The sequence below is a fragment of the Thamnophis sirtalis genome, unplaced genomic scaffold (genome assembly GCF_051295495.1).
Source record: "Thamnophis sirtalis isolate CommonGarterSnake01/CBP01778 unplaced genomic scaffold, rThaSir2_p1.2 scaffold_2, whole genome shotgun sequence".
Taxonomy (NCBI): Eukaryota; Metazoa; Chordata; class Lepidosauria; order Squamata; family Natricidae; genus Thamnophis; species Thamnophis sirtalis.
The window spans coordinates 37,480,183-37,503,201 of NW_028261382.1; the positions used below are offsets into that span (position 1 = coordinate 37,480,183).

At 44.6% G+C, this 23,019-nt stretch overlaps 1 protein-coding gene across 1 annotated transcript; it reads left to right on the plus strand.

Annotated features, from left to right (window-relative positions):
- The first annotated feature begins 2,688 nt into the window (after window positions 1-2,688).
- Window positions 2,689-19,823, plus strand: TBC1D13 (TBC1 domain family member 13). The gene is made up of 12 exons (XM_087704877.1): window positions 2,689-2,802; window positions 4,736-4,809; window positions 6,460-6,500; window positions 7,594-7,655; window positions 10,541-10,640; window positions 11,691-11,773; window positions 12,161-12,320; window positions 13,245-13,446; window positions 15,982-16,145; window positions 17,268-17,428; window positions 18,174-18,231; window positions 19,378-19,823. The coding sequence occupies exons 1-12, from the start codon at window positions 2,780-2,782 to the stop codon at window positions 19,441-19,443; spliced, it is 1,194 nt and encodes a 397-aa protein (XP_087561003.1). The 5' UTR covers window positions 2,689-2,779; the 3' UTR covers window positions 19,444-19,823.
- The last annotated feature ends 3,196 nt before the right edge of the window (window positions 19,824-23,019 follow it).

Consider the following 23,019-nt stretch of genomic DNA (forward strand, 5'->3'; position numbering starts at 1 on the left):
GATGATGGGTGTTGTAGTCCAACCCCTGCAGTTGCCCTGGAATGAGCTCATAATCCTCCCCCCAAGGATTATGGGGTTAGAGAATCCTTGTGCCGCCTGCAGGAGAAGGAAGGCAGTTTCCCCATTAGCGCTTAGCCATTCCCTCCCTCTCTTGATGCTGAAGAGAAAAGCGAGGGTTTTTTTTCCTCAGAAGGGGGTGGAGGAGGTCAGCCTAGGAGGTGTGTGGTCAGGAGCCCCTGACACGGCTGCACTTTGCACCCCTGGCCCCCGGCTGAGCAGTCTTCAAGGGCAGCCCTGCCTAAAGCGCATTGCAGTAGTCCAGGTACCTTTTGCTTGCTCCCACTTTTGCAAGGGTTTCTTCAAGCGTTTCCCCCTTCAGGGGTTTGCAGGGGTATATTTTGGGCAGCAGGACTGACAGACAGACACTGAATGGATTGATTGATAGATAAGATACCGAATAGACAGACATGCATAGGCTGTGGATAGATAGATCGATTATCCTACCTTGTTTCCCTGAAAATAAGATTTATTTTCTTTTGACCTACAAAATAAGTGCATGGACGTATTTTCAGGGAGGTCTTATTATTTTTGAGGTGCAGGAGGCGGTGAGCGTGGTTACCTCATGGCTGCTGATGTGTTGCAATATTTTCGGGGAGGGCTTATTTTAGTGCATGCGCTCAAAAGTCCAATTGGGCTTATTATCCGGGGAGGTCTTATTTTTGGGGAAACGGTACTATACAGAAGACATGGATAAGATTAGATATTTGGATGGATGGATGGATGGATGGATGGATGGATGGATGGATGGATGGATGGATGGATGATAGGTTAGATGATAGATACGTTAGATGATAGATAGATAGATAGATAGATAGATAGATAGATAGATAGATAGATGATAGATAGATAGATGATAGATAGATAGACAGACAGACAGACAGACAAGATAGATGATATGTAGGTAGGTAGGTAGGATAGATGATAGAGTTAGATTAGATAGATGATAGATATTTAGATAGATAGATAGATAGATAGATAGATAGATAGATAGATAGATAGATAGATAGATAGATAGATAGATGATAGACAGAGACAGATTAGATAGATGATAGATAGATATTGAATAGATGATATAGATAGACAGACAAACAGGCATGGATGGATGCATGGATGGGTGGGTAGATAGACAGAAAGACGATAGATGATATGTAGGTAGGTAGGTTAGATGATAGAGATAGATTAGATAGATGATAGAGATAGATTGATAGATAGATATTTAGATATTTAGACAGACAGACAGGCAGATTAGATAGATGATAGATATTGAATAGATGATATAGACAGACAGACAAACAGAGGCATGGATGGATGTGTGGGTAGATAAAGAAAGACAGAAGACATGGATGGATGGTTAGATGACAGATAGCTTTCTTACACACATTTATATATATATAAGATATGTACATCCAAACATATATATATTTTAGCTAATATTTTATTCATTTATTTATGAAATTTTTACACTATCCATCTCACCTAAGTGACTGTGGGTGTGTTTGCAAACAAGGGAATAATATAAAAATATGACTAAAACCACAGTCTTAGCCAACCGCAAACTATTTTGCATATTTGCCTCTATGGGCATTTAATGCATACTATTATATTATTGTAACAACTGAATGATCCATATTAGCAGACACAATTACTAGTGTACAAAAAGCATTGAAAACAGAGCCTGCAGCCATATTAATTGTTTATGATTAGTATTATGCATTTGAAGTATATAATTAATATAGAAATCGTTATGCAACTTATATATACAATATGTAAATTGGAAATTGCTTTTCCTGTTGCTGAAAGAAAATGCTGATCAAAGATCACAGGGTCCGGGGAGGGTCCTCATTCCCCTTTAACAGTGACCCCCAAATAGAGTTCCCCATCCATTTGGGGTTGCTAGACTCCTTATCCCATTATCCCCACTCAAAAAAATCCTGCCTCTTTTTGTTTTATTATTTAAAAAGAAGCATTTCTCTTCCAATAAAAGTCACTTGTAATATTTTAGGAGGATTCGCAAAATCAGACTGGCCATCATGCTTAGCTGTAACCATGGCTTGTTGGCATGTAACTCAATGTACGGTTTAAACCCAACAATGATGGCTTGAGAATCATAGTTAGGATCTCCTACCACAGGGATCCAGTTAAGATCAGGAACAGCTGAAATGAAAGCATTTGGGTATGTGCATTTTGGCTCATGGATTGTGGGGGGGGGGGGGGAGTCCAGCGGAGAGGATGGGAATTGTAGTCCACGTTCTGGAGTGGAATCCTGGAGCCCTGCCCACCAGAAAGGATGCTGGCTGTGGAGCACAGGCAATGAAGTCCGAGCTCTGCCAAGACAGCAGGAACTTTGCCAGATGTGGAGCATAGGCCTCGGAGTCCTGGCGGGGGTGGGGGAGCCTGTGCTGGCTTGGAGCAATAGGCAACAAGAGTCCAAGTTCCCCCCAAGACAGCTGTGGAGCATGGGCCACGGAACCAAGGCTCCCACCCACCAAAACAGCTGGGACTGCTGATTGTGGACTGTAGGCTGCTCAGCGGTGGCTCATGGGCTCTGGAGTCCCACCCGGCGGGGAGGGGGAGGAGGGAGGCAGGGCGAGCCGCAAGCCGGGCCGGCGGGCAGCGGGACTCCTCCTCCTCTTCCTCCGCCTCCGCCATTTAGTCCTCCCGGCGGCGCGCCGGAGCGCCCGGGAGAAGCGGCGGGAGGGTCCGGGCCAGTCCCCGCATCATGTCGCGCCTGCACCGGAGCAGGTAAGGATGCCAAAGCGGGACCCCGGCACACCTTTCCCCGCGGGAGCCTTGCAGAAAATCCCCGGGGTTTGCATCGCCCCCCATTCCCATTTGGGGCGCGGGGGAGGGGCAGGAGGGAAGGGGGGCTTCCGACCCGGGTGGGGGGGGGGGGATGCACGCCTTTGGGGTGGGATGCAGACGACCCCCTGGCCAACTCGCCTCCTTCCCTGGGCGGCTTCCCTGCTTCTCTAGCGGATCGCCTTTTTCCTTGGCCCCAGGACGACGATGGAGCAAGCGGGCGCGACGCTGGGAAGACAATCCCTTGTGTTTGTGTGTTTGTGTGTATGCTGTTGACAAGCACCTCCGACCACCAACCCCTTTTGTTTCTTTATCCCCTTCTTTTTTATTTTTATTTTTCCTTTTTTTTCCTGTTTCATTTGGCCCAACTAGAAGCAACAATGAATCAAAGAAAAAAAAGGAAGGTTTTTAACCTTCCCGGAAGGCCCTTTGCCTGCTTTCCCCATTTTCCTTCCCCGAAAACACAGACAATAGTTTGCTGATTGTTTCAAAAAAGGCACAGAAAGAGAAAAGCAAAACCCAGATTATTTCCTTTCCAAATTTCCCTGTTTCTGGCTCCTGGCAGGGGAAGTTAACTGGTGGTGGAGGATTTCCCCCTCTTGAAGGGGAATCAAAGAGGCTTTTATATATGGATTTTTATTCAAGGAATGAATAAAAAATTAACGAATAAACGTTAGCGAACCGGGTTCCAATTCACGGAACAAAATCCATTTTGTTCCCCTAAAGAAAAGCCTATCGATTTCTACTGAGGAAAGCTGTGTTTTTAGCACAAAGATGCTCTTGCATTTCTTTTCAAAAGTAAAATTTGTATTTGGCCGAAGTTTTAACAGGGCTAAAGAGCCAGAAGATGATCGCTTCTGATTTGAGGCAGGGGGAAGCGGCTATTTTTGTTCAGCTATTCTTCCTGCGTCCATTTAAGGAGTTTAAAACATCTAGGATACCGTTTTTTTCTAACCAGGTGCTAGTCAGATCTGTTGCCCCAACACATACCTGCGGATGGGGAGGGGGAACCTAGTTGAGAAATACAAGCAGTCCTCGATTTGCAACAAGTTTATTTAGTGATCAGCGACGACCATTTTTCACAATTACGCCCCATGTTCTGGTGATCAAAATTCAGATGATTGCAACTGGTTTGTGTTTAAGACCATTGCTGCGTCTCAAAATCCTGAGATCTTCTGAGAAAGCAGAGGCAATGGGGGAGTGAGATTCGCTTAACGACTGCAAAGATGCACTGAACAACGGGCAAGGAAGGGGGCAAGAACTCATTTCACAAATGTCTTACTTAGCAACATGAATTTTGGGCTCAATTGAGGCCGTAAGTCGAGGACTACCTGTACAGATCCGGGGAGACATTGGGACTGTTGCAGCTGTTGCTGATAATAATTCAGGCGGTGTTTTTTTGCACTCAAAACGTGGTTTAAGCTCAGATAAAGGCCCTTATCGGAATACTGCGGGGGTTTTTTCAGTTATTTTCCACGTGGCCTTGTGGGGGTGGGGTAGGGCAGTGTTTCTCAACCTTGGCAACTTGAAGATGCCCGGACTTCAACTCCCAGAATTCCCCAGCCAGCGAATGCTGGCTGGGGAATTCTGGGAGTTGCAGTCCGGACATCTTCAAGTTGCCAAGGTTGAGAAACACTGGGGTAGGGGATACAAATAATGTTGCACACTCATATTTTGGGCTTTATCCCACCCCTGAATGGGGCCCGAAAGAAACGTTAATATGCACTTAGCTAAAACCCCAACAAAGTTCTGTGCCTCCTATTTTCCAGTCTGCAGGCTCCAGGCGGCTTTTTAGGCGAGAGAGAGAGAATATTTTGTGGTTTCTTCGGTGTGAAGGGTGTGCTAACAGCTTCGTCTGGGTTTGTGTTTCCTGTAGAATCGCAGAGTTTGAAGAGATCCTGAATGAGCCCAACGTCGTGTTGCAAAAGCTGCGGGATTTTTGTTTCAACGGTAAGGGGACAAAGGCAGCAAAATTTGCACGGAAAGCTGGTTAAGGGAAGTGAGTTTCCACTGAGGAAAGTTACATGAAGCCATAGGGCTGGAAGGGACCTTGGAGGTCTTCTAGTCCAACCCCCTGCACAAGGGGGACGCAGCACTGCAGGCTACTTCAGCTGACCGCTAGCTGCAGTTCAGCAGTTCAAATCTCACCAGGCTCAAGGTTGACTCAGCCTTCCATCCTTCCGAGGTGGGTAAAATGAGGAGCCAGATTGTTGTGGGCATTTAGTCAACCGCTTAGAGAGGGCTGTAAAAGTACTGTGAAGCGGTATATAAGTCTGAATAGCTGTTGCTCTTTCAGACAAATCTCTTCTGAAATCCCTTAAAATCCTCCAGTGATGGAGCACCCACAGCTTCTGGAGGCAAGCCGTTCCATTGACTAAATGTTCCTACTGTCTGGAAATTTCTCCTTGGTTCTAGGTTGCTTCTCGCCTTACTTAGTTTCCATCCATTGCCTCTTCTCCTCCCTTCAGTTGCTTTGGAGAATAGCTTGACTCTTCCCTCTTCTCTGTGGCAGCCCCTCCGATATTGGAAGACTGCTATCATGTCACCCCTAATCCTTCTTTTCATTAAACTAGACACACTCAATTCCTGCAGCCATTCTTCATGCACTCTTATAATACTGGAATCACTGAATCAAATATTTACCCAATGCAATTCGTTGCAATTTATTACTTTTATTTGTATAGAAACAATTTTTCTCCCTCTTTTTGTCACGAGATTCCCAAGTAGGGTTTGACAGTCCTCTGCCAACTGGTGTTTAAAGGCCAAAAGTCACTGAAACATCACCTCTATAAATATTTAACAGAAAATGTTCTTGCAGGGCTTAAAAATGCCCTATGCATCAAGTCCATTTTTCTTCCTTTCTCTGATGCAGAAATGCATTGGTGCAGTGTGGCGGTCACTTCTTTAGATTGGATTATGAGGATCGAGTTTTGCCCCCTTTCTGGACCAGAAAGCCTCCTTACGTCATAAGCTTTCCAAATAGAACAGAACAGAATAGAATAGAGGAATGAAGAATAGGATAGGATAGGATAGGATAGGATAGGATAGGATTGGATTGGATTGGATTGGATTCTTTATTGGCCAAGGGTGACCAAATATACACAAGGAATTTCTCCTTGGTGCACGTTTTCTCAGTGTACATAAAGAAAAATAAAATTGAATACATTCATCAAGAATCATAAGATAAAACACTTAGTGATCGTCAAAGGTTACTAATAAGCTATCAAGTCATACTAGGAAACAAACAAAATACTTTATATATTTTAAAGATACAAGCAATAGGGTTATAGTCATAAGTGGGAAGAGATAGGTACTAGGAAGGAAGAGACTAATGATAGCAATACAGTCTTAGTAGATAATTTGACAGTGTTGGGGGAATTAGTTGTTTAGCAGAGTGATGGCATTGGGGGGGGGGAAACGGGCCTGGCACCCGCTCCAGCCCCTGGCCCAACTTAGTTGTCCTCTGAACCGTCTCCAGCTCCACTCGTTTCTCTCTCAGGTGCAGCTACCAATAAAACGTTCATCTCGCCTCTTAATCCTTCTGAGGCGGCCATGTTGAAAGGAAGTCGCATTTAATCCCCTGATTCTTCCATTTCACAGGAATTCCCTTCGAAGGTGGCTTGCGCTGTCTCTGCTGGAAGGTAAGGGCCTCCTGACCACACAGCATCGCTTCACCTTCTCATTTGATTCCCCTTTGCCTTATGGTGTTTTAAATTTATGGGAGAGGTAGTTGTTGATTAAAGGGATGGCGGTGGCTCGGTGGCTAAGACTCTGAGCTTGTCGATCACAAAGGTCGGCAGTTCGAATCCCTCGCGCCGCGTGACAGAGTGAGCTCCCGTGACTTGTCCTAGCTTCTGCCAACCTAGCAGTTCGAAAGCATGTAAAAAATGCAAGTAGAAAAATAGGAACCATCTTTGGTGGGAAGGTTCCATGCTTGGCCTTGAGTCATGCCGGCCACACGACCACAGAGACATCTTCAGACAGCGCTGGCTCTTCGGCTTTGAAACGGAGATGAGCAGCGCCCCCTAGAGTCAGGAATGATTAGCACCTATGTGCGAGGGGAACCTTTACCTAGTTCTTGATTTACAACCATTTCTTTAGTGAGCATTTGAGAAATTTCTATTGCTAAGCAACACAGTCGTTAAATGAGTTTTGGCCATTATGCGACCTTTCTCGCCGCAGTCATTAAGCGAATCACTGCAGTTGTTAAATTAATAACCCGGTTGTTAAGGGAATCTGGCTTCCCCCCTTGACATTGCTTGTCAGAAGGTCGCAAAAGGGGATCACGTGACTCCCCCCCAGGACACTGCGACCGTCATAAATATGAATCCGTTGCCAAGCGTCTGAACTTTTGATCTGGTGACCCTGGGGATGCCGCAACGGTCGTAAGTGTGGAAAAACGGTCATACGTTCCTTTTTCCAGTGCCGTTGTACCTTTGGTCACTAAAATTTACCTCCACGGAAATTGTGAATGTTGGTTTTGTTTTTAATACGTTGTCTTTGTCTCGTTTTCCCCCTTTCCCTTGTCTTTTGTGAGCCCCCCGGAGTCCTCCGGGAGTGGGCGGCATACAAGACAAATAAATAATAAAATGCGTGCCATTAGAGGGACTCCCTGTGTGAAATAAAGAAAGCTTAAGAGCCCCGTGTTGGGGAAAGGCTGGTTAGCAAATTGAGGCGTTCAGAATACATTTCTCCCCCCCTTTGCAAATTCTTTTCCTTGTTTGCCTTTTGCAGATCCTCTTAAACTACCTTCCCGTGGAAAGGGGTGCTTGGAATTCCCAGCTGAGGAAGCAGAGGTAGGTTGAGCCACTGGCCTTCTCTCCATCTTTCCTCCTTGGCAGAGTCCCGGTCTATTTTCTTAAACAAATGTGAATTCTTCTCATTCGCATTCAGGCAAAGGCCTGGCAAACTATCTTTCAAAGGTGAATTTATGACCACAGGCCTTACCTGTCTTGGAAAGCTGCCAGGTAAATATTTCCCTCACCTGAGCCTTCCCCAGACTCCAGGACTGGCCCATGTTCCTCACCAACCTCCTCCCTGTCCTGCTGGCAGCTCTGTTGGCAGGCCACAACCAGAAGCAGGGAGATGGAGCCAAGAGAACAATCAGCCTCGAGTCCTACTGTGGCCACAAATTCGAAATCCCATCTCCCTTGAATTCCGTTAACTGCACCCACCAAAAAATGAGCCAAGGTGGCGCAGTGGTTAAATGCAGCACTGCAGGCTACTGCTAGATCAGCAGGTCAGCGGTTCAAATCTCACCGGCTCAGGGTTGACTCAGCCTTCCATCCTTCCGAGGTGGGTAAAATGAGGACCCAGATTGTTGGGGGCAATATGCTGACTCTCTGTAAACCGCTTAGAGAGGCCTGAAAGGCCTATGAAGCGGTATATAAGTCTACTGCTATTGCTATCTACTGCTATAAAAAAGCCAACGCAATCCTAGGCTGTGTTAACAGAGGGATAGAATCAAGATCACATCAAGTGTTAATGCCACTTTATAAGGCCTTGGTAAGGCCACGCTTGGAATACGGCATTCAGTTTTGGTCGCCACAATATAAAAAAAGATGTGGAGACTCTAAAAAGAGTGCAGAGAAGAGCAACCAAGAGGATTAGGGGACTGGAGGCTAAAATATATGCAGAACGGTTGCAGGAACTGGGCATGTCTAATCTAGTCCGAATTCTGCTGACCGTTGGGTGTGTAGATTCCTATGAGCAATAAATCAGTTTAACTGGAATTTAAGGTGTTCTCCTAATCCTTCATGCCTGAGAGTTCCTTGTTATTGCTGAGAATTCAGCTGTGAAGCAGCAAGCAGGGATAGCATTTTAGCTCTCTTAACTTATTTTTATTTTTAAAAAAATTAAATTTCTATTGCTTTTTCACCTTTCTGCCAGAGGTTTCTCCGTCAACTCGTAATTTTAAATTAATATTATAATTCAATTAATTCTTAAATTGTTCAGAATGAACTGATTTTTAAGTTGACTACTGAAAAGTTTGCGTGTCTGTCTGGATTGTTTTAGTGAGTTTTTACAAAATCAAAACCAAGGATAAGATTTCTTTTGTGGTCGCTTAGCGCTGAGGCTGATTTGAGACACACACACACACACACACACCCCACACCCTAATCCAGTGTTTCTCAACCTTGTCAACTTGAAGATGTCTGGACTTCAACTCCCAGAATTCCCCAGCCAGCAAATGCTGGCTGGGGAATTCTGGGAGTTGAAGTCCAGACATCTTCAAGTTGACAAGGTTGAGAAACACTGCCCTAATCAATTAAAAGCATTTTCTTCCTGTAGATTTTAGTGTTTTTTTTTCTCCTCCTATAGATGAACTAAACTGCAGGGCTGATGACTCAACAGAAGTCATGCTAACACTTCCTATCCAATTCTTAAAAACTTTCAAGTCCCTGTTTCTCAACCTTTCAAATGCTGGCTGGGGGATTCTGGGAATTGAAGTCCACTCATCTTACAGTCACCAAGGTTGAGAAACCCCATTTTAAGCTGACTTAAGTTGGAAAAACGATGCCCACATGACCTAGAAGAGAAAATGCAATTTGAGATGTATTTAAAAAGCTTGTGATTGGAGACAACTTTCAATCAGCAGGACACTGTTGAGGCACATTTATTTCCACCTTGCTGGTTGTGGTGTTTTGGGTAGAAAGCCAAATGGGTACGACTGGCTGTTTTGGGGTCTGTGAAGACGCTGCTTTTTGGCAGTTAAAGAAATTCCGTCAAAGATTTAAAAGTGGGGTTGTGTTCTCAAGTATTCTGCCTGGCCAGATTTGCAGATGCTCCTTCTGAGTAGCCATCAATGGCCTTTTCCAACAGAAATCAATGAAAAGTAGTGACAGCGTAGTACTTTTAAAAGCAGGGATCAAATCGCAAATTGGTCTTGCTTCTTAATAATGCATGGAGCTTCATAGCTAGGAGTATATTTTTTGTATTTTCCCTGGAAAATCACTTTAAGGCCGCCGGACTTTGTTGTATTTGCCAAAGGAAAAAATGGAAATCGCTCAAGGAATCTGAGGGAAGAGATATGTCCAAAATACATACAATGAAATAATTTCAGAATTGATGTCCAAGGCTGTAGTTTTCATTTTGCGCTTAAGCTCAGGATGTGGCTTCATACAACTTCTGAAATGCGGGTGTGATCTAATCAATCATGCCATTTCATCTTCCTTCCTTCCTTCCTTCCTTCCTTCCTTCCTTCCTTCCTTCCTTCCTTCCTTTTCTCCCTCTCTCCCTCTCAGTCCGCTATCCATCTATCCATCCTCCCTCCCTTCCTTCCCTTTTCCCCTCCCTCTCAGTCTGCTATCCATCCTTCCTTCCTTCTCCCTCTCTCCCTCCTTGTCTGCTATCCATCCTTCCTTCCTTCCCTCCCTCCCTCTCGGTCCGCTATCTATCCTTCCTTCCCTTTCTCCCTCCCTCCCTCCCTCCCTCTCAGTCCGCTATCCATCTATCCATCCTCCCTCCCTCCCTTCCTTCCTTCCTCCCTTCCCTTTCTCCCTCCCTCCCTTCCTTTATTGTTGGATGTTTTTGAAACAATGGAGACTGTGTGTCTTTGTGTTAAACAATATTCAGCTCTGCTTGCTTTGGAAAAACCTGGCAGTGTTGGTGGAAATGGAGTGTTTGATAAGGTGAATTATTTTTTTTTTGAACCGTCTCCTTCTGCGTCCTCTTTTTGAAGGGAACTTTACGCACAGTTCTTGAAGGAAATGATTATCCAGCCGGGAATAGCCAAAGCTGAACTCGGAGTCTTCAGGGAAGATGTCACCTTGGAGGACCATGTAAGGAAACCCCCCCCCCATTAGCCCTTTGCTTCTATATTTCAGTTGGGGGTTTAGGATGCCAGTCTGTCTGCCTGTCTGTGTTTATTTGATTTAGATCCTGCTTCATCTAACAGAAGTTCTAACTGCCATATATAATACTGCTTCTGTATTTCCCCCCACCCCACAACAACCTGTAGGTAGATTTTTATTTTAACCTCCTAACTGCTCTTGGAATTTCACAGCTGTTAAGCAAATCACTCTCGTCATTAAGCGAGACATCACAGGACTGTGACCTGCATCTTTCCCAGCCAGTTTCCCCACTGACTCTCCTAGTTAGAAGTTGGCCAGGAAGGTCACACGTGACGATGCCCTGACTGCAAGGCTCTACAACTGTCATGGGTGCGAGCCAGTTGTTCATTGCCCATTGAAGCTATAATGTTCATAAGTGCAAGAGCCACTTGTAACTTGAATGGCCACTAAACAAATGGTCAGAAATCAAGGACTCTTCCACCAGCTGAGAAAATGGGAGATTGTGAGTTCTAGTCCCATTTTAGGCATGAAAGCTGTTTGGGTGACTTTGGGCCAATCAGCAGGAGACAGTGACTTCTAGTCTCGCCTTAGGCGTGACCGTCAGCTGGGCCAATCCCCCCTCTCTCTCCCTCTCTCTCCCCCTCCCTCCCTCTCTCTCCCTCCCTCTCCCTCCCTCTCCCTCTCTCCCTCTCTCTCTCCCTCCCTCTCTCCCTCTCCCTCTCTCCCCCTCCCTCTCCCTCTCTCTCCCTCTCCCTCTCTCCTTCTCCCTCCCTCCCTCCCTCCCTCTCTTTCCCTCCCTCTCCCTCCCCCCTCTCTCTCCCAGCCCACCTCACACAAATGTTGTTCAAATAAACTAAACTACAACTTCTGGGGAAAATAGGAGGAGGAAGGCATGTTGGAGATGTTGTCCAACCTTGAGTTGTTTGTAAAAATAATAAAAGTTAGGATGTAAATAAATAAATAAAAAAGACAAAGTCTGCGCTTCTGCTCTCAGCTTGGTTTTGACTGCCTCTTCTCCCCAAATCTTGTTCTTCAAAGCCGCTGAACCCCAACCCCAACAGCCAGTGGAACACTTACTTCAAGGACAACGAAGTCCTCTTGCAGATCGACAAGGATGTCCGGTAGGTCAGGATGGTGGAGTCGCCCTTCAAAAAAACCGGGAGACTCAGCCAGTTCCAATGGGTATAAAGATTCCTTGGCAGCTTAAGCTCTTGACAAGAATCTGGCCAACTGGCCCTTAAGGGAAATGAGCGGGAGATAAGAAGGGCACTCAAAGAGGGCTAGACTTCGATCTCTTGCTGGCACCCAGGGGGACTTGTGATGCGTTTGACCCCTCCCTCGGGCTCAGCCTGGTCATCTCTTATATCCAGGGACCCATGCACTGGTTAGTCCCAAACTAGGATGTCCTTGAACCATGACTAGTAGCTCCAATATAGAAGAAAAAGTTGGGGAAGGTTTGAAAAATCCGCTTTCTTTCCTCCCCCCCACTTCCCTCCCCCCCTTGGTAGGCGACTGTATCCCGATATGGCATTCTTCCAGCGCCCGACAGAGTATCCTTGTCTGTTGATTCTCGACCCCCAGAACGAATTTGAGACCCTTCGCAAGCGGGTGGAACAGACCACCCTCAAATCGCAGACAGTGGCACGGAACCGGAGTGGAGTAACTAATGTAAGAGAATAATTTTGGGTACAAGGTTGAGGGGTGGGGCCAACAAGCAGATTTTGCTTTTGGGGAATGTGTCACAGGGGGTCTCGTAAGACGACTGTTTGGAGCCCGTCGTAATACCCATAGACAGGTGGTCCTTGACTTACAACAGTTTCTTTAGTGTTCATAGTTATGACATACAGTGACTTTTGATCCTGTGTTCATGGGGCTGCGGTGATGATTGTAACTGCTGGGACTGCTTATAAGTGACCCAGGCTTCCCAAGAGCCTGAAGCCAACTCCTAGTCCTGATAAAAAATCCTTTTATCAATTTCTGCTCATTCGCCTCCAGCAAAGTCTTTCCAGGGAGGATTTAAGGTCACAGACCTTCTCTGGCTTGGAGAGCTGCCAGGCCGAGATCTGCAGAACTTGGCAAGGAGTCTCAGAGAGTCAGGAACCGACAAAGCGAACTAATTGTCTCCTGCAAACTCCACTCCCCTGTCGCTCCTCTTTTATTCCCTCTGGGAGGGGCCATTCACCATCCCCCTGTGGCCTTACTCCCAAGTCGACCCCTGTTCTTTAGCTCTTCCCTTCGTCTGGCCACTCTGCGCATGCTCACACTGGGAACAGGCTCCAGCTGTTCTTCTCCCCCACTGATGTCTGACTCCGAAGGCAGCTGATAACTATCAGACAGCCCTGGCCCCCTCTCTGCCTCCGACACAGAGCCCTCCTCCGAGCCTTCCCCAGACTCCAGGACTGGCCCAGGTTCCTCCCCAACCTCCTCACTGTCCGAATCTGCTGCCAATTCTGCTGGTGGGCCATAACAATAAGTCCCATTTTTCAGCACCGTTGTAACTTTGAATGATCGCTAAGTGAACGGTTGTAAGTCAAGGACTCCCTGTACCCATGAAAGATGCTGGGCCCCATTTTCTCCTTGTGTTTCTTGCAGGTGAGCTCCCCTCTTAAGACACCGGTGCTGAGCGAATACGAAGTTCTCCCTGATGGCTCAGAGGCCCATTGGGAAGTTGTGGAACGAATCCTGTTCATCTACGCGAAGCTGAACCCTGGAATTGCGTACGTCCAAGGGATGAACGAAATTGTGGGGCCCCTCTATTACACCTTTGCGACAAACCCCAACAGCGCATGGAAAGGTATGGGGGCGGGGGTGAAAGGGTCCTGCCACCTTGGGGTCTGATTGATCTAGAGAAAACACAGATAACAGTGTGTGCATGTGTGTGTACGTACATATTAGGCATTTATATTGACCTCTAAGCCACAAGCTCTCCTCCCTTATCAGCTGAGCCAGGGGAATGATTAATGCTCCCTCCCATATTTGGGCATACCAGGTGCTTTTACAAAAGAAAAAATGATAGACAGACAGACAGATAGATGATAGATAGATAGATGATAGATAGATAGATAGATAGATAGATAGATAGATAGATAGATAGATACATAGATAGATGATAGATAGATGATAGATGATACATAGATAGATAGATAGATAGATGATAGATAGATAGATAGATAGATAGATAGATAGATAGATAGATAGATACATTCATACATAGATAGAGATAGATAGATAGATAGATAGATAGATAGATAGATGATTGATAGATGATAGATAGATAGATAGATAGATAGATAGATGATAGATAGATAGATAGATAGATAGATAGATAGATAGATAGATAGATAGATGATAGATAGATAGATAAATAGGGCACATAATACATACATATGATATACATATGATGGAAATACATAGTCAATTCAAGAAGTTACAGGCAGGTTACAAAAGATGATAGGGAAACACATAGATTATAAACCTAAATTGTTTTTATTAGGTATACTATCAGAAAAACTTGATAAGGAAAATAGGTATTTAATATTAAATGTCTTAACAGCAGCGAGGATCATTTTCGCACAATACTGGGGAAGTGAAGATATACCGTGAGATGAAGAAATAGTTAAGAAGATACTAGACTGCAGAAATGGATAGATTGACATTGAAAATTAAGCAAAAAGAGGACGTAGAATATTATCAAACATGGAATCTATTTTATCAGAGGTTAGGGTAAATTTGTATTGTTAAGCAAATTAAATAACCAGACAACACGATGTTTATAAAGCCCTAAGAACTGTATTTAATAGAAAATCAATTTTAAAAAGGGGGGGGGAAGAAGTTATATGCAGGTAGTCCTTGAATTATGACCCACCCCCCAACTGAGTTACAGAATTTCTGTTGTTAAGTGAATCTTCCCCTGTTTTACAACCTTTCTCGCCATAGTTGGTGGGACTAGAACTCACCATCTCCTGCTGATTGGTGAGTCATTGCAGTTCTTCAGTCAGCAACAGGGTTTGTTAAGTGAATCTGGCTTCTCCATTGCTTGTCAGAAGGTCGCAAAAGGGGGCCACGTGACCCTGGGACACCGCAACTGTCAGAAGTACATGTCAGTTGCCAAGCTTCTGGATTTTGATCACGTGACTGTAGGGAATGCCGCAACGGGAATGTGAAAACTGTTACCCAAGTCACTTTTTTTCCAATGCCGTTGTAACTGAATGGTCGCTAAATGAACTGTTTTTTTTAAATTAATATTTTTATTAACAAACATGTAAAATACACACACACACACAAATTAGACGTACACCACATTTATACAATACAGTACGAAAAGGAACTTCCTGTTTTTTATAATAGCAATCATCAATCAATACCGCTCACCATACATTATTTCCCCTTCTATTGTAGTTTTATTTGGATTTCACCATTCTTAACCCTCTTATTTTACTCATAACTATTATTTTTGAGTGTTGTTATATTCTTCCATTGATTTTTTGCTTCTTTCCTCCATCCACCTATACCATTTATCCCATATCTGGTAAAATTCTGATTCTTCCTTTCCCTGTATTTCTTTCGTTAATTTATCCATTTCGGCACAGTCCATAATCTTTCTTATTATTTCATCTTCATTTGGGGTTAATTTGTTTTTTCCATTTCTGGGCAAATGCGATCTTTGCCGCTGTAAGTATATGTAGTATTAAATACTGGATTTCTTTTTTGTATTTCGCAGACATAATTCCTAATAAAAAAAACTTCAGGTTTCCATTCTATTTTAACACCTTTTATTGCAATAGCAATAGCAATAGCAGTAGACTTATATAGCCAAGGTGGCGCAGTGGTTAAATGCAGCACTGCAGGCTACTGCTAGATCAGCAGGTCAGCGGTTCAAATCTCACCGGCTCAGGGTTGACTCAGCCTTCCATCCTTCCGAGGTGGGTAAAATGAGGACCCAGATTGTTGGGGGCAATATGCTGACTCTCTGTAAACCGCTTAGAGAGGCCTGAAAGGCCTATGAAGCGGTATATAAGTCTACTGCTATTGCTATTGCTATTGCTATTGCTATACCGCTTCATAGGGCTTTCAGCCCTCTCTAAGCGGTTTACAGAGAGTCAGCATATTGCCCCCAACAATCTGGGTCCTCATTTTACCCACCTCGGAAGGATGGAAGGCTGAGTCAACCCTGAGCCGGGGAGATTTGAACCGCCGAACTGCTGATCTAGCAGTAGCCTGCAGTGCTGCATTTAACCACTGCGCCACCTTGCCTCCAGCCTTTTACTAAACGAACTGTTGTATGTTGAGGACTCCCTGTAGCTGACGGTGTCTCCCTTTCCATGCCCAGAGCACGCCGAGGCCGACACCTTCTTCTGCTTCACCAACCTCATGTCGGAGATCAGGGACAACTTCATCAAGAGCCTGGATGACTCCCAGTGTGGGATCACCTACAGGATGGAAAAGGTCTACATCATCCTTAAGGAGAAAGACCGAGAGCTCTACATGAAGCTGGTGAGAAGTTGGCGGCCGGAGGCAAAAGCGGGCCCTTTGGGGACCTTTTAAGGGGGTGGAAGGTCCATCCTGGTCCACCAAACCAGGAATGTCTTCTCCTTCCCGCTTTTTCTAGCGCAGGCGGCACCCTCTTTTCCTACATGGCTTGGGACCTGGATATCTGCGGGACCGCCTCCTGCCACATACCTCCCAACCAGTGGTCTCCAACCTTGGCAACTTTAAGACTTGTGGACTTCAACTCCCAGAGTTCCTCAGCCAGCAAAGCTGGCTGAGGAACTCTGGGAGTTGAAGTCCACAGGTCTTAAAGTTGCCAAGGTTGGAGACCACTGCTCCCAACGACCCATAAGATCCCACAGGGCGGGCCTCCTCCGGGCAATGCCAGTTGGCGACTACTCAGGGGAGGTCTTTCTCTGTAGCTGCGGAACGATCTACCCGCGGAGATCCGGACCCTTCCCACTCTCTCGGCCTTCCGGAAAGCCATTAATTGCTGCCAATTACCTCCCACAGACCCATTAGATCTCACAGGGTCGGCCTCCTCCGGGTGCCATCTACCAGCCAATGCCACCTGGCTATTACCCGGGGGAGGGCCTTCTCTGTGGCAGCTCCGGCCCTCTGGAACGAACTCCCCGCAGGGATTCGGACCCTCACCTCCCTCCAGGCCTTCCGAAAAGCCGTCAAAACCTGGCTTTGCTGGCAGGCCTGGGGGTTGATGAGTTCCCTCCCCTCTCGACATGTATGGTTGTGCGACTGTTGTTTACTTTTATTATTTGTATTTTGTCTTTTATGTTTCCCCTTTTTTCCCCCTTGAATTGTTCACCGCTCTGAGTCCTCCCGGAGAAGGGCGGCATACAAATAATAAAATTCTATTCTATTCTATTCTATTCTATTCTATTCTATTCTATTAAAACCTGGTTGTTCCGGCAGGCCTGGGGCTGTTGACCCCAAAATACGGTCCAGCCCCATTCAGAACAGAGTGCACGATGTGTTATATTTTATATCTATTTTTCTCCTTGTATCTTATTTTATTCTCTTTTGTTTATTGTTGTATTGTAAGCCGCTCTGGGTCCTACGGGGTCGGGCGGCATATAAATGTTATTAAACCTAAACCTTTTCTCTTTCCAGCAAGAGCAGAATATCAAGCCCCAGTTCTTCGCCTTCCGCTGGCTCACGCTGCTGCTCTCTCAGGAGTTCCTGCTGCCCGACGTCATTCGCATCTGGGACTCCCTCTTCGCCGACGACAGCCGCTTCGACTTCCTCCTGCTCGTCTGCTGCGCCATGTTGACGTGAGTTCGGTTCTGCGCATCCCAAAGAAGCCCGATTTAGTGGTAGCTTCCACTAAACCCCCCCAGTCAGCTGGTGTTAAGGCAAGAGGCTAGAAACTGGGCGATGGTGAGTTCTAGCCCCGCCTTAGCCATGAAAGTCGGCTGGGTGACAGCCCTCTGGTGGTTGAGCCAGTCGCCAGAGGGTTGTGAGTTCTAGTCCCATCTTAGCATGAAAGCTGGCTGGTTGACTGGGCCAATCGCCGGGAGGCAGTGAGTTCTAGTCCTGCTTTAGCTGAGTGACTTTGGGCTCTCTCCCTCTCTCTCAGCGCAATCCACCTCACAGTGCTGAGAAAACAGTAGCATTATGTTTTATATTGTTTATGTTTGGGTGGCGCAGTGGTTAAATGCAGCACTGCAGGCTACTGCTAGATCAGCAGGTCAGCGGTTCAAATCTCACCGGCTCAGGGTTGACTCAGCCTTCCATCCTTCCGAGGTGGGTAAAATGAGGACCCAGATTGTTGGGGGCAATATGCTGACTCTCTGTAAACCGCTTAGAGAGGGCTGAAAGCCCTATGAAGCGGTATATAAGTCTACTGCTATTGCTATTGCTATATTTGTAAACAATGATAAAGGAGGGATATGAGTCAAACGAATTGATGAAAATAAAAGGTTCTTTTTCCTTTCTGCCTCTTGCGTCGTCCATCCTCGATCCCTTTCCTGGTGGATCCCAGAGGATCCATTTCTCTTTCTCTCTTGTCTCCTACAGGCTCATTCGAGATCAGCTGCTGGAAGGGGATTTTACTGTAAATATGCGGCTTTTGCAGGTAAAGGGAAGAGGGGAAGGCAAAATATTTCTCTTCCTGCCTAAGAACGACCTCGGCCCTGACTGTGTTCACATCAAGCCAGCTTTTGCTTTAACCGTGGCTTGTTGAACAAGCTGTACTAGCTCTTACCAAGGGGCAAAATCATCAGGGCCAGCTGTTTCTAGTTCTCTTTTTTTCTTCTCTCCTTACGTAGGAAAGTCATAAACGAGATGCCCAAATTAACCTTCTCTGAGACTTTCTGGAATCCTCTATTGTATTGTTGTAATGTTGCTATTCTTCTATTGGGGGGGAAAAGGCAGGAAGTCCAGGGGTGAAATCCTTCTGGTTCGTCAATCCGGTAGGGACAATTGTCGTTGGTTCTGAGAACTGGTAGTAAAAAGATAAAAAGTAAAATGTCAAAAGTAAAAATGTCAAATAAATGAAATGAAATGAAATAAAGTTTCCACTGAGCCATGTGATCATCGGAAGCTTCCCCCCCCCCACCCTGCTTTTTAAAGCATTTTTTTCATGCTGGTTTGGGCGAATAGATAGTAAAAAAGGCTTTAATTTTTTTTTTAAGTTGACCACGCCCATCCAGTCATATAACCCCCAAAAACCGTGCCCAATTTTTTTTTACATTTCACCACTGAGGGAGTCCTTGACTTATGACCATTTGTTCAAAGAGCCCAAATTTTGATCACCTGACACTGGGGGGGGGGTGGGGAGGTTTCCTGCCACAGCCGTGTGAGTTGTCGTCGTAAGTCCATATTTTTTTCCTGCGCCGTTGTAACTTAGTGGCTGCTTAAACCAGTGTTCTATGAAGCGGTATATAAGTCTACTGCTATTGCTACTGCTATTTCTCAACCTTGGTGACTTTAAGTCCTGTGGACTTCAACTCCCAGAATTCCCCAGCCAGCTCTGCTGGCTGGGGGATTCTGGGAGTTGAAGTCCACAGGACTTAAAGTCTCCAAGGTTGAGAAACACTGGCTTAAACCAAAGGTTGTAAGCCCAGGGGGACAAGGATCCTGCAGATCTGAGGGTGTTTCGGAGTTGGGGGGGGGGCTTGTCCGTAAGTAAGTGGTTCCCCCCCTCTTGAAGAGCGGGCTGCCTGCAATTTGTAAGAATTTCTCCCTCATCCGGTGCTGCTATTGTTCCCTTCCCACTCAGGATTACCCCATCTCGGATGTCCACCTGATTCTGAAGACGGCAAAGGACCTTCAGGAGTCCAAGTAGCTTGCCCATCCAAAGGGTCAGCAGATGTGATGGACGCTTGTCTCCTGAGTAAAGGACCTCTGAAGGAAGGTCCAGTTCTTCTACTCGGACGTGACTCCTCCTTGTCGCCATCTTTTTGGGGCAAGGGACTCTTAAGGAGATGAACTACAAGGCCCCTCTTGAAAGGCTCCAGAGGTGGCCCAAGAATTGGACTCAATGGGAGAGGACCGACCACTCCTGGGAACTTCTCCCGCAAGGGGCCACCAAATCCAGCTCATAGTTTTGGGCTAATAAGTTCTTCCCAGCCGCTCTCAATCCAGATACCAAGCCTTCTTTGTTAGATTTCTTCCTTCTTCGGTTCGGAGACCAGCTATTCTTGGAAGTTTAGAAGAAAAGGGGGGGGGGAAAAAAACTGAAACGATGATGGAAATGTCTCCTCAACTTCTGCCTTAGACCTATTTCCTCCGTTGGTGAATGTGGACGTGAAAACACAGAACAACATTCTTGCTGTCCGTTGTTGGCGTTTCCCCACTGCCTCTGCGATCTTCCAGTGCTCTGCAGTGAATTATAAGTTATTCCCCCAAAATTGATAAAAAGCCTATCCTTGCCCAATAAAGAGTTTCCTGCGAGCCAAAATAACTAATAATTTAGAGACAGAAGTCTTGCTCTGCTAGTGTTCTGCTTGCAGGGAGAACCCCCCCCCCCAGGGAACATTGATGCTGAAGTGATTATTCTAGCAATGAAAAAAGAATTTTGATTATTTTCAGAACTCTAGCATGTTAATAACCTGCTATTCTGGATTAGTTTGAGTTCCCAAAAGCTAATTCGGCCTTTGTGACATTTGAGGAGGTAACTTCCTTTTCCTCTAGTTAAATTCAAGGTAATATGTGCTGTTTGTTGATTTTTTTTGAGGGTCTGTGTGTGCTATCATCTTGAATATAAGATGGAAATTAGAGGTTCGATGTACCTCAGCAAAGCAAGACTTTATTTTCTGGGTTTTGATGCCAATCGGGAGAATTTTCATTTTGAAATCGTTTTTAAACAGCCCTGAATATGTTTTATGCTGTGCTGTGTCTTAAGAGGATTTAAAATAAGAATCCTGCTTTTTCCAAGAAGAACAGGGAAAAGATTATTTCTGTCATCCTTCCTGCTTCTACTCCAACAACAGGAAATATCCCAAGGGTCCATTTTATGGCCTTTTTCTGATAATGAATGATGGAACCAGAAACTAGGAGATGGTATCAAAACATCTCTAAATTTATACGTCAGTAAACTGTAACCCTAATGGAACTTCGCTGCAGGAAATCCATTTTTGCTTTGCTGCAAAAGGAAGAAAAATGCGCAAGATCCCTGGAGTTTCAAAAATTATATTCCATATGTCCCCCTAATTATTACGTATTATCTGGATGGAGGGAAATTGTTCTGTAGTAAGGAGTCTGTTGGGCACTTTTGAAGGCTGCCTGAAAATTAGCCTTACAGCTTTTATACAGCATAATCACTGCCAAATCCTGCAGCTTTACCTCCTTCCGCAGAGCAAACTTTAAAAGACACAAAAATGCAAAAAATTTGCACGGAGAGTGAAACAGCCACTTAGCATTTGACATTCCCAGTGGAAAGGAGAAAAAGAAAGAAATATACATTGCTCTTCTCCCAAAATACATCTTATTAGGTTTCTTGCAAGACAGAAGGCTGTCTTCGACCATTTCCCCCCCCCCCCATCTTTTCCTGGATAATTGTCTTTTTCTTTTTTCTTTTTAATTTTGACGGCAGCCACTCACTGGATACGATGTGCGATGCATAGCAGCTGAGTTTTGAGTTTTCTCTGACAGTTAAATGGAATGTAAAAAAAAAAACCATTCGGATTATGATATTTAAAATGTCACGTGGCAATGAAAGGACGAAAAATGTCTGAGTGTGTTTGTGTTAGTGTGTCTGTGCATTAAAAAATCCAGTTTCTTGCATATTGGGGTAGCAATATACAAGATTGTTACACACCTGTGCACACCATCCCACAAAACTGCTTAGAATGGTTGAGCCTATTGTTACTTCCAAGTTCAGTGTGTAAAAATGCTTTTGCGAATCTCTTCGGCAGCGCTCTGTTACACCAAGATAAATAACATTTGTTTTTCTTGGCAGATATAATAGATCAGATCGATTCAATTTTGCTGCCATTTTATTCACTGTCCTGCCGAATCTTTACTTTTGTTCTCTCGTTTTGACACCTTCCCGCTGCTTGCCGAAATAGCTTTTTTATTTATATTGGCTAAACTGGCTTCCCGCTTCGAGCATCAGATGTGAAATTATGTTTAAAAAAAAGAATGGATGGGGAAAAGATAGAATAAAGTTAAAAAAATGCTTGTGAAGTATGTAGAAATAGGTAAGAAAAATCTTGAACTGAGTTTAGAAGAGTATAATTGGTACAGGAAATCCTCTACGGCTCTTGGTCGATCTGTAATTTTTTTTTTTAATTTTGGGAACAGCGGAAATATGTGTTCAGCAATTTCTCTACAGCTTCTTTTGTTGATCTGTATTTTTTCTTTCTTTGTTTCTCTTTGGGGGGTGGGGGGAATGGGAACAAAACCAGGCTCATTAATGATGAAGTTATTTCAAATGATCATTTTTTGGTGGAGGATTTCGCATAAATTGAAATGAAAATAGACAAATGGCGAATAAAGGGGACAAGTTATTTTACAGAATTATTTCGGGGGTGAAAGGTTATTTGCAGAAATTGGAATTAAAAAAAGATAAACGATGCACAAAGGGAACAGTATTATTTTGGAGAGGTTTTGAAAGTGCTTTTGCAGAAATTGGAATTAAAATAGACAAATGATGGATAAAGGGAGCAGTTATTTTTGAAGATTATTACTGTGAAAGGGCTTTTGAACTAATTGAAATTAAAATGGAAAAAGGGAAGAGTTTTTTTTGAAGTATTATTTTGGAGAGGCTTTGAAAGGACTTTAATTAATTAATTTAAATATCTTCAAGGACAGACCAAAGGACCGAAAGTGCAAAGAATACGGACATTTCTTAAAAGGGGCAATGCCAGATTGATGGCAAATCTAAGATCCCGGGGCTTTAATTGGGAGTACTTTCTACTAGCTTTCTTCCCATCACAACAGCCTTATGAGGTAGGCTGAGTGGAAAGAACGGGGGAATATTTGGAGGGGGGGATTTTCAGCGGGATCTTCCTGCGCTTCCAAATTATGCCACGTTGAGGTATAAAGGTGTGATTTTGTGACTTTCACCCCCTTCGGTCGTCTGTCCGCAGCGGAAAGGGAGGCAACGCCCTCACTCCGAAAAGGTGGCAAGAGGCGAACTGTCCTTTTAAAAAAAAAATTATTTTTATTCTCTTATAGTTACAGGTATACATTCACATAGTTATTATTCTTGTTTATCATATATATATATATATATACATATATATACATATATATATATGTTTTTTTATTTGTGCACAAATAAAAAAACACAAATATAACAAAGGCAACAGTAAAAATGTTGGGTTTCTGTCGTGATGGACTCTTGTGACAAGCCGAAGGACAGATGATGGAAGCAGTTAGCTTCCTCCCATAATTGGGGCTTACCAGGGGTTGTAAA

Excerpts from the sequence above, each read along its gene's own strand:
- TBC1D13 (XM_087704877.1), top strand. The coding sequence starts at position 2,780 with ATGTCGCGCCTGCACCGGAGCAG. Across the intron at positions 2,803-4,735 it reads TCGCGCCTGCACCGGAGCAG|AATCGCAGAGTTTGAAGAGA; the intron begins GTAAGGATGCCA and ends TGTTTCCTGTAG. Across the intron at positions 11,774-12,160 it reads CAGATCGACAAGGATGTCCG|GCGACTGTATCCCGATATGG; the intron begins GTAGGTCAGGAT and ends CCCCCTTGGTAG.